Raw genomic sequence first — 10532 nt, forward strand, 5'->3', positions numbered from 1 at the left:
TGTTTTTGCTGCAATATCTGTGGTTTATTATTATTATTATTATTATTATTATTATTTAGACCATTAAGACATGTATTTCATTAAGTCATACTGTTTCAGATATTATCATTATGCATTATCATGTGTGCAGCTGAAAAGCTCTGCAAAATGCTGTGTGTTAAATAACCACTGAAGCTTACCACCCATGAAAACAACCACTTACAGCATTTTATTGTACCCTGGCTCCAGAAATGCAATACCTAAATGAGGCTAAATGAGCCTTTCAAAACTGCAATAAGCCAAAATTTCCCTCCTGAGTAATTAGTGCAGGAACTCATTTTTATTTGGTAATATTTCTTCTTGAAGGATTTTTAATTAAAGCATAAGTAGCTTATTATGAGCTCGGAAGGTAACATCATAACCCTTTGCTAAGCTAGCTGTTCAACTCAGCCGCATGTGTTTTCCTGCTTGTCAACTTTTATTTCAAAATACAAAATTCATATTCATGCATTGATGATTTATAAATAGTTCTGTAAAACCACCCAGAAAGGTTTCTTTCTTAGAATGCTAATTTGCTTTAATGTAATTTTCAATGGGTGTGTTCTCGTGCACATGACCATTCAAGTTGTGACTCATGCTTCAGTGCAGCCTTTCGTCATCTCATTGTTTTACTAAGAAACCTTTTATGAAGTTTAGATTGTTTGGGGATTTGGAGACCATCAGCCCAATTGGCAAAGGTATAATAGATATTTCTCAATTTTCTGCAGCCACATGGCCAGTTTGCAGTTGTGAAAGGGTTTGGATGCAGTGAGTGAGTGTTGGGAATCAAAATTATACAACACTGTAGTCAAATAACAGCCAATCAAAAGTAAAAAAATTCAATCCTTGCTGTACACTGAACATTTATTTTTCAGGGAAAGCAGGTAATCGGACAACTTAAGAGGAAATGTCAGTCAAGTGCAATAATCATAATAGAGCAAAGAGAACAACATGTCATATATAAATAAGATATAGAAATCCACATGTGTGTTTACACATACAATATAAGCAGGCATGCTGACAACAAAATAGCATTTACTTCAAAAAGTACAATAAAGGAGTGATTATGGATCACGTTAGTTGAAAGTTACAAAGATCAAGAGCAAATTCTTGTACAAAATTCCAATTTTAAGCCTTAAGACTTTTGGATAGTGGAACTGGTAAGAAACTATTCACAGCATTCTATGGGAATAGTAAGAATTTCTTGCAAAGGGCACTTGCTGATCATTTATTACAGGTGTATAAAGCTACAACACAAAAGTCTTCTTAGGAGATCTATGGTTGCTGAATTTTTCTTGGAAGCCACTTGAGCAGGGTCTTGTACAGCTTTTTGCTTTTCAGCTTTGTCTTTGTCAGGTTTTTAGAGATGATATTTCTGAGCAGGCTAAGATTTAAAGGCTGGGGTAGATGCACAGAGAAAACCTTGCTGCCATTTGCTGCACAATTCAGAATGTCCAAGAAGCGTCTTTCCTGCTGCCTGAAGTCATACTCAACACTGGATAGACAGAAGAAAAATAGCCAAAAATTACTAAAACGCCTCCAATACAGATGTATTAAATATTTCAAATTTAGTTCTTTCCAAAGATGCAAATGAAAGCTGCACTGTGTTAGATCTGCATTTTCACCTCATTTCTTTCAAGAGTACAAAACCCATTCATGCCAAAAATCATTTAAAACTGTGTTGTTACAGCTCACTTTGTTTTGTGGTACTCCTCATGTGGGAAGCTGTGTGCTTGTCAGACTTCAAAGTGGCTGATTGGTTTGGGCAGGAAAACATCTCCCAGCCGGGTATGCCTCTTTTTTTTTTTTTTTGTGAAAGCACACATCTTATTTGAATCTTGTTATCTTCTGCTTGGTCTTTCAGGACCAGATGTCACACACAGCACTCAGCACATCAACCTCTACAAAATGTTTTTGACATATAAAAATGCTTTAAAAGAAAGTAGATCAAGAGAAATGTTTTGAATATTTAAAAAGAAAGACAGTTCTAGGTTTTGCTTTGTATGATATATATTTCTTTTCTCAAAAAAAGATGATATGAATACTATCTCAGCTTGTTTTTACCCTCTTTTCCACAACATTTCTTGGGCAGTTGTTGAGTTTTTTTTTTTTTTTTTTTTGCATTTCTACTGCCTTAATCTGATGCAACTTTTCTAAAAATGGGTGCAAACTAAGAGAAAATAAGGATATGGGAACTAAGAAGAATTGAATGAAAAGTCCCAATACAAAATACAATACAACACAACACAATACAATGACAATTACAAAAATAATATAATTTTTAAATAATTTCCATATCTCATGAACTCAATCTCATTATCTTATACACAATAATTAGCTTCTCTTGAATTTGATAGTAACAACACATCTCAATAAAGTTAGGACGGGAAACAAAAAGGGTGGAATGTGAATGGTACCAAAAATAATGCATATTAAATATGTATCATACAAAGACGAAGCCAATGAGAACATGTTCCAGAAATGCTGCCTTTTTTAGGTCCAACGCTCCTTTAAGGTGATCTGGAACAAATTGGAAAATTGTTTTGTTATCAGATAAAAAGAAATTTGAAATTCCTTTGAATGAAAAAATGGATACTGTCCTTTACTGGACTAAAGAGGAAAGGGAAAGGGAGCATCCAGTTCATCATCATTAACCAGCAGCTTCGAGGACCGGAGCTGGACACCCTGACTTAGCACGACAATGCTAAAATACTTACCCCATCTATTAAAGCAGCATGGCTTTGTATTTAGAGTCTGGGTGCTGGTCTGGCCTGCCTACAGTCCAGACCTTTCACCAATTGAAAACAATGGGTGCGTCATAAAACACAATATCATCATCAAGAAAGCCCATTAAACCGCTACATTACAATATCAGAGAACAATGGGACAACATTCTTCTCCTAAAGGTCAAATGTTTTACAGACTGTTAATAAAACAGCACAGTGGTAATCCTTCATTTTTTGGAGCTGTGTTGTTGATATCAAGTTGAAAAAATATTTTTTTTTTTTAAAAAAAAAGGTATATGATTTTGACAATAAATTTATGCTTATGTGTTTAAATGCGATTAAAATGTTGCATTCTGTTTTAATTTACATTTCACAAAGCATCCCAACCTTTTGGAATGTTAGGTTGTGCTACAATTCAACTACAATACTATTCAACTTGTTGACAAGACAAGATTTAAATGGATAGCTTAAAATTTCCAATTGGATCTAAAAATGTAAAAAAAAAAAAAGAGTCTAGATTAAAAAATTTTCCTCTTCAAGCTCACTTAATTTGCCACTGTTTTAGTTTCATGTGAGTTCATGACAGTGCCTGAAATGGTTTGTTATGTTTTGAAGTTTTCAGATGAAAAATGGGCTTGAAACTTCCATTCTTATCGTTATTAACACAAAACTTGATTACCATCCTAACAGGTACCTAATTTATTTGTATTAAGATATCAAATTTAGAAGCATACCTGAAATTAACTTATAGGCAAGGAAAGGCAAGTTTATTTGTGAAGCACATTTCATGTACAAAAATCATTAAGCATTACAGCAATGTGCGGCATTGAAATAATAAAGAACGTTAAGAGAAACAAAATCATGATCAAGACATAATTATAGAGTTTGCAAAAAACATAACAATATTATAAAATCACATAAAATAACAAAATTAAATCAAAATGATTAAAAACAAATGACAGTCAAGATAAGTTAAAAGATACAGTACAGATGTTTTGCATAAGCACATAAGAAAAGAAATATCTGGTAAAAGTTTAATCTCCACTTGTTTACGGTGTAAGAGCTAAATGCTGCTTCTCCATGTTTAGTCTGGACTCTGGTCTGGACTAGCAGACCTGAGTCCTGGGATCTAAGAGCCCTGCTAGTTTTACTTTATATTCTCTAAACATATCACATATGTAATCAGATGTATCTCCGGGGGCCAGAATTTAATCCAGATAAAAGCTATACAGCTTTAGGAATCCCATTTTTCAGGATGGCAGATCATGTAGCTTACTTTTACCCCGGTTGTTCAAAGCAACATTGGATTGATTCACCCTGATCCAGAGTCCCGTTTTTCAGGATTCTTACCAAATCTGAATTTCCAGCATTTAAAACAATGCATGCTTCCAGCTATGTAAAGAACAACAGGTAGAAGAGCTGGTATGGGGTTACTTTAAGTAAGTTCCACTTTGCGACAACACACAGGAAATCATGAACATCCACTTCTATGTTAATTTTATGACTTCTCATCGGAGCCACAATATAAAACTAATCTGTTAACAACTACATTATGGATATTTTGGGAATGTCTTAAATAAGAAAAGTGCAATGTCCCTCTCTGTGGCAATGTTAATGATGCACCTGAGCCTCAGGTTGAGGAACCGGACCAACTTTTGGCATTCTGTCAGAATAAGGGACTGACTGTACATGTTGTAAGGGATGCAATTGTTAGACATTATTCGTGACAGGTTCTTCCCTCAATATACAGTGATGAATGACAGGAACATGAATTATTTGTTTTTGTTGTTGACATTTGCTTCGGGGTTATTTCATATTTGCTTATTTCATAGGGATGAGTTAATATTATTTTTTATTGTGGCTGTACTACGCTGACAGGCTTATTAGGTAGCCAGTGCCTACTTTATCTACATTATCCCTATAACGATTAAAGAAGTCAGGTGCAACATATAGTATAATACAAGCATATGCACTGACTAAAAAGATACTAATATTTGTTCAAATCTGGGGTTTTACCACAGTTTCCTCTTGAAATCTGTCTTGTAATCTTACCCTCTGTTGGGATCAGGGCAATCCTGTTTCTTTGGATCTTAGTCATCCGGATCCTACTCAGAAGTTTTGAACAACCCAAACTAAGTGTTTTTTCTGGATCACAACCATTGGATTGGATTACATGATTTAAGTTAATTCCAGAATCCGGATTTCCCTTTTGAACAACCCATTATTAAGATTTGACCCTATCCAATAATCAAAATTCGATTGGATTACGTTTGAACAACCGAGCCCTGGTCCTTCTGAGAGATAAAGCTTTTAATGATTTCTTATCCAGTTGTTTATTTGTTTATTTGCTCCAGACACTGACACAGTAAGTCAATTGGGTTGCAGCCATTCGGTGACAAAAAAAATATAAAGTTGTGTGTCATCTGCATAACTGTGGTAATTACTGTTCAAGTCCTTTAATGTTTGACCCAAAGGGAGCAAATACAAGTTGAATAGAAGAGGGCCAAGATCTGACCCCTGAGGGACTTCATAAATCATACCCACTGGCTCAGATTCATAGCTGCCATTCATAGCAAAATAACTTTGGCCTTCTAAATAGCACTTGAACCACTTAAGGACTGCTCCAGAAAGTCAAACCCAATTTTCCAGCCTGTGTAACAGGATTCTGTGATCTACAGTATTAAACGTAGCACTGAGATCCAGCAGAACCAGGACTGATACATGAGCAGAATCAGTAATCAGCTTAATGTAATTTAACATTTTGATCAGTTATGTTTAAAATAAACACTAAACTGAGAAAATTATTATTACTACTATTATTTATGAGTATCAGCAAACAGGATGGTGAAAGTTTCGTTTCCCATTTCAAATCAGAATAATTTATTTGATGCAATTTAAAACAAAGAGCCTATAAATCTTACACTGAACAAAAGTGACTTCAGCAGTTATTGTTTTAAATCATTTGAGTAAGGGTACTTGGGACTTGGGACCGTCTTTTTCTTTATGAATTTAAGGCCCTGGCAATCACTATAAATCCATAATTCCACTAAAGGAACAGACTGTGCCACAAACTGTGGCACAAAGAAGAAGCACTTAAATTTGATAGTCGCTCCAAAAGATTTAAATTGTGCTCAGAGAGGAAAACGTAATCTTTTTGTGCATTTTGAGGGGAAAAAAATAAACAAAAAAAGAAAACGCTTCACTGCGATTTTTCATTTAGTAAAATGGCCACACAGCAAGTCATTGATTTCACTGTGAGATGAACAGGCAGGCAGAAAACTCAACTGTAAGTAAGTCAGTAAATAAGTGAAGTCTATTTGTATAGCACCTTTCACAGACAGATGTTACAAAGTTCTTCACAGTAAAAGTAGTCAATAAAATTCACAGCCAATTAAAATACACAAAACAAAATGCATAAAATAAAACAAAAAATGTAAAATCAGTACAAAAGCTGACTCAGGAATTTAATTTAATTCCAGATTATTTAAATGAAATCCATATGTTGAAATTGCTCCTAAAAACAAAACAAAAAACAAACAAACAAAAAAAAAAAAACATGTCTACTGTTGTTCAGGAATGCAAATAAATTTATACCTGCTCTTTATTTTCCTCATTTTTGCTTAATGAAGGCTTCCCATAATCAATACAAGGAGCAACACAAAGCAATGTCATGTTTTATACTCATCATTTTCCAAAACTTGGTTTTATAAACCATAAAGCTGGCTCCTCATCAGCTCAACATTTCATGCACACAATACTGACAGTTTCATCATTATCTCACCTGTACACAATACAAGCGGTCTTCTGACAGGTTGAGCAGTTTTTCAGGTCCTGTCCAGTCTTCTTTGATCGCTGACTACAATAAACAAAAGCAAATATTTGTTAATATATCTTCCAAAACACTCATCCTTTCAACTTAATTCTCTTTCCACTCATCCTCCCAGTGTGAAATCCATTCAGCTCACTCTTGGCAGTAATGAGCTGTCTAGCATGCACTGTGTTAGACCTCAGTTGCTTATTAGGAGTTGGTTATTCTGAAAAATGACCTCAGAGGCAGTCGCAACTTATTAACACACAGCAACTGATGAGAATGATTGACATAGACACATTGCCAGGAGGCTGTCTTAATTCCTGTTATTTGTCCCAGAAGAGTTACGTGGCTAAATAAATCTCTCTGAAACGAGCCCCGTTGAATTGCACAAGTAGGTTTCTGTCACATTCAGACTCAGTCATAGATCAGTTTGCAAACTTGGAACAAAGTTGCACTTTTATTTTATTACACATTTGTAACCTAAATGTATGATGACATAAAAAAAATTTGTTGCGAACATATATCGTCCTTCATGATCACACAATCTATGTGAAACAACTCTTTGACCATCTTTACCTTAATGGCCTCACATGAAAACAGCAAAGTTAAAACAAGTTATACATTTTCTCTGTGAGATTAGCAAGGTCTGAGGTAGGGCTGGAAACTTTTGACTGTAAATATTGCATGAAGTTTCCCTCTTACATATTTGCCTGGCAGATTATTTTTACAGATTGGTCGACCGTAACGACTTAACAACAAATGCTAGCTACATCATGCCATACAAGCGAAACAGAGCAATACTCCCTCTGACTGAAATTTTAAAAGCTTTTAAGAGGCTAACAGCTTACTGCCATGTTTCAATTTAAATCAACATGATCACTTTAAACCTTAAACTTTTCAACCTAAAAACTGCATTCTGGACTCGCTTGATGACACAGTGACATCTATTATGTGCATTTTTGAAGTCAATGATGTGCAGCAGTGTCCTGCAGCTGAGAAACTGCACTATGCAACTTTTTCATCTGGGACACTGAAAGACGTTGCAGCTAAGTTTCACTTTGCACACGCATCACAGGCTAGCAAGCAGTTGTGAACAAACCAGCCATTTTGGACATGTACAGTAGCTGATTCAGCAAAATAACATTAGACATTATTAGAGGAAGAGGGGAAGCAAAGGAGAGTCAGAGACAGAGCAAAAGATAAGACGAGAGTCAACAGATGACTGTTTTACTGTCTAGAGACAGCTCACAATACAGTTAGGATGCAAGATGAATGTCAAATTAGCTGTTGATAGGGGACGCGTCACTGAGCAAATGGCAAAAGTTGAGTAGTGCATCTTTAACTAAGTAGATATTATATTATTATATTAAGTAGATATATTCAAAATATTGCCCACCACTGCTTTAGCCACTTCTCCACCAATTTGTGTTAAATTCATACAATCATACATTTTTTTACTTGATCACATTATGGTTTGTGACAGAGACCAATTGCTGCAATATTTTTCACTATACTGTTTCACAGCTAAAAACATGCAAAATAAAGTTGATTTCTTTATGATATTTTTTATTTAAAACACAATAAACAGTATATCTTTAGGTGAAAAACAAAAGCCGATAAAAACAGCCTGACATTTGAATTTTTGTTTCAAATTTTCATTGGCATTAACATTAGTTTCTTCACTAAAATGGGAATGATTATAGTAAAGTTAATTGTAAAACAAAGTACTTTGTCTTTCAAAGCCGCTAATTAGTTCCAATTAATGTAAGAAATGACTCGTTGCACCCAGAGATCAACAATGCAGGATTATTTTTAAAGTGATGTGCCACACTACTTCCTTCTGTTAACTGTACAGGTATTGGTTTTATTTGAAATATTTAAACTTTACAAGTTATTACAATGCAGTTTTGATTTTAATTATTCAACCAATGTTAAAATTCAATGAAAACTATATGTCATGTATTTAGTAGCATGGGCTAATTCTGTTGTTGTGCATAGTTTAAGTTGATTCTACAATGTTTTATTTACATAAATCAGCAAGAAAAAAAATGACAAAACCATACCTGCAACAGTGTCATATAAACTTACCGACTGGAGGGACTGCAGCATGTCTCTAAGTCTTGGATGATGTTAAGCAGAGTGGTGATCCTGTGCTTGTTGGCTGCCAGGCTGGCCTCCACAGACTCGAGCCTCTGCTGCAGGGCTGCTGATTTGCAGCACTGTGGGGAAGGTGGAAGCAACAAAGCTGCATTCACTGGATGGGAATGAGCCAGGCTGGTGTCCTCAGGGCACAACTGAGCGGATGCAGGGCTAAACTTTGAATCTGGTCTGATGATTGACTCCCCTTCACTGGACTGAAAGGGGAAAATGGGTGCCAAGCGCATTGTTGACGACAGCAACATGGAATCACATTCAGGACCCGTTTGTGCACAACAATTCCCTTCACTGTTTAATGGTGCTGACTCAGTGACAGAATGTTCTGGACTTGAGAGTGCTTGCGTTAGTAACATATTTTCAAAGTCAGAGTTTTGGCAGCCAGAAGATTTGGTGATGGGTTTCACCTGTGTATTCATGTGTGAGATATTGGGTTCACCATTAGTTTGAATTGTGACTAAGGGCAATGAGCAATTAAGATGTGCCTGTCCATCTGAATTGGATTTAAGCTTAGTATTTGCGTGCCTGGCTGATGCACTCAAGGCGAACTGTTGTGTGTCTGACTCTGTGAGCTGGGATGTTTTTACTGGTGGGCTTGTTGCACAGTGTCCCTCATGGTTTGCTCCTATGTATCCTTGACAATGTGCAAGCCTTTGTTTTGTGCTTAGACAACCCTGCAGACAAGAGCTGTTTGACTTAATTAGGGAAATGTAATTCTGAGGGTAAGTGACCTGTGAAAGATTTGAATTTTTCTGGAGTTTGGACTCATGCATGACTAATTCATTGATTAGAGTACCACTAAATTTATTTTTATCAGAATAAAATTTGTCATTGATATCAATGGCTGGTTTAGGGTTATGGTTGCAGGCATCAGGAGACAAATTTTGAGCCTCTGATGATATAAGAGAAGGTCCTCTGGTGTTGTTTTCCTGATCTGGAATGACCGCCAAAGCATTAGGTTCATGGATAACTTGGGTTCTGATGTCTGTGGTTTGTGTGTAATGAGCTTCGTTTGTCTGAATGGCTTCCTTATAGCGATGTTCTCTTGACTGAAACAAAGATCTACTTAATGTTGAGACATTATTTTGTTTTTCTGTGCATGGAGATGATAATGAGCCAACACGTTTTTTTATATCAAATGCAATAGTTTTGTGCACTGTATTTTTGTAAGAAGAGCTGTTACATGTAGATGTTGAGCTTAAAGCTTCACTTGTGCACAACTGTGCTACAGAATTTAGAGTTGAAGATGCACCAGATGTTGTGGGTGGAGAACATGCAGAAACATTAAGAGCAGGTTCAGACTTTGACGAGTTAGGTGGCTTTGAGTGCATTTGTGTAGCGTTAGACTTATGTTTACTGCTCAGACAGTTAATTTGATTTGAATTAGCTTTATGATTCATAGTCCTAACTAGTGAATGTGGTGTAGTTTTTTGTAGTGGATTTGTAAAAGCAGGAAATCCAGGGGATCGAACCACACTGTGAATAACAGATATTTTGGGGGGCTTGTCTGGGGTTTTTTGAAAATCAGGTGGTGGGCTTGCAGCTGTAAGATGTGCAAGTGGTTCCGCTTTATAAATGTGATTGAATGTACTGTTTGACAGTGACAATGTGGGGCATTTAGGGACCACCTCTGGAGTATTAGCTAAATTTATTGTTTTGCTTCTATGTGTTTTGTCTAATGAGTTGAGGGTTTTTTGCTCAGTGTTGGCTTCAGCAACATTATTGTCAGTGCACACGTCTTCTGAAGTTAGACTTGTTTTGTATGTGTCAGTAGTGGAGGTGCTTCCTGCCCCCATAGCTACAGTGGACATATAAGAAGGAGG

General features: G+C 36.0%; 1 protein-coding gene across 1 annotated transcript; it reads right to left on the reverse strand.

The window, feature by feature from the left end:
* Positions 1 to 868: 868 nt before the first annotated feature.
* On the reverse strand, positions 869 to 10226 carry LOC121654411. The gene is made up of 3 exons (XM_042008537.1): positions 8644 to 10226; positions 6526 to 6600; positions 869 to 1513 (listed from the first exon to the last, which is right to left on the reverse strand). Exons 1-3 carry the CDS (start codon positions 10107 to 10109, stop codon positions 1294 to 1296), a joined length of 1761 nt encoding a protein of 586 aa, XP_041864471.1. The 5' UTR covers positions 10110 to 10226; the 3' UTR covers positions 869 to 1293.
* Between the last annotated feature and the right edge of the window lie 306 nt (positions 10227 to 10532).

This window comes from Melanotaenia boesemani, chromosome 15 (assembly GCF_017639745.1).
Source record: "Melanotaenia boesemani isolate fMelBoe1 chromosome 15, fMelBoe1.pri, whole genome shotgun sequence".
Lineage (NCBI taxonomy): Eukaryota > Metazoa > Chordata > Actinopteri > Atheriniformes > Melanotaeniidae > Melanotaenia > Melanotaenia boesemani.

Coding starts and splice junctions, on each gene's coding strand:
- LOC121654411 (XM_042008537.1), bottom strand. CDS start 10,109: ATGAATCATAAAGCTAATTCAAATCAAATTAACTGTCTGAGCAGTAAA. Junction 6,601..8,643: donor TGCTGCAGTCCCTCCAGTCG/GTAAGTTTATAT, acceptor TGTTTATTGTAG/TCAGCGATCAAAGAAGACTG. Junction 1,514..6,525: donor ACCGCTTGTATTGTGTACAG/GTGAGATAATGA, acceptor CTGTCTATCCAG/TGTTGAGTATGACTTCAGGC.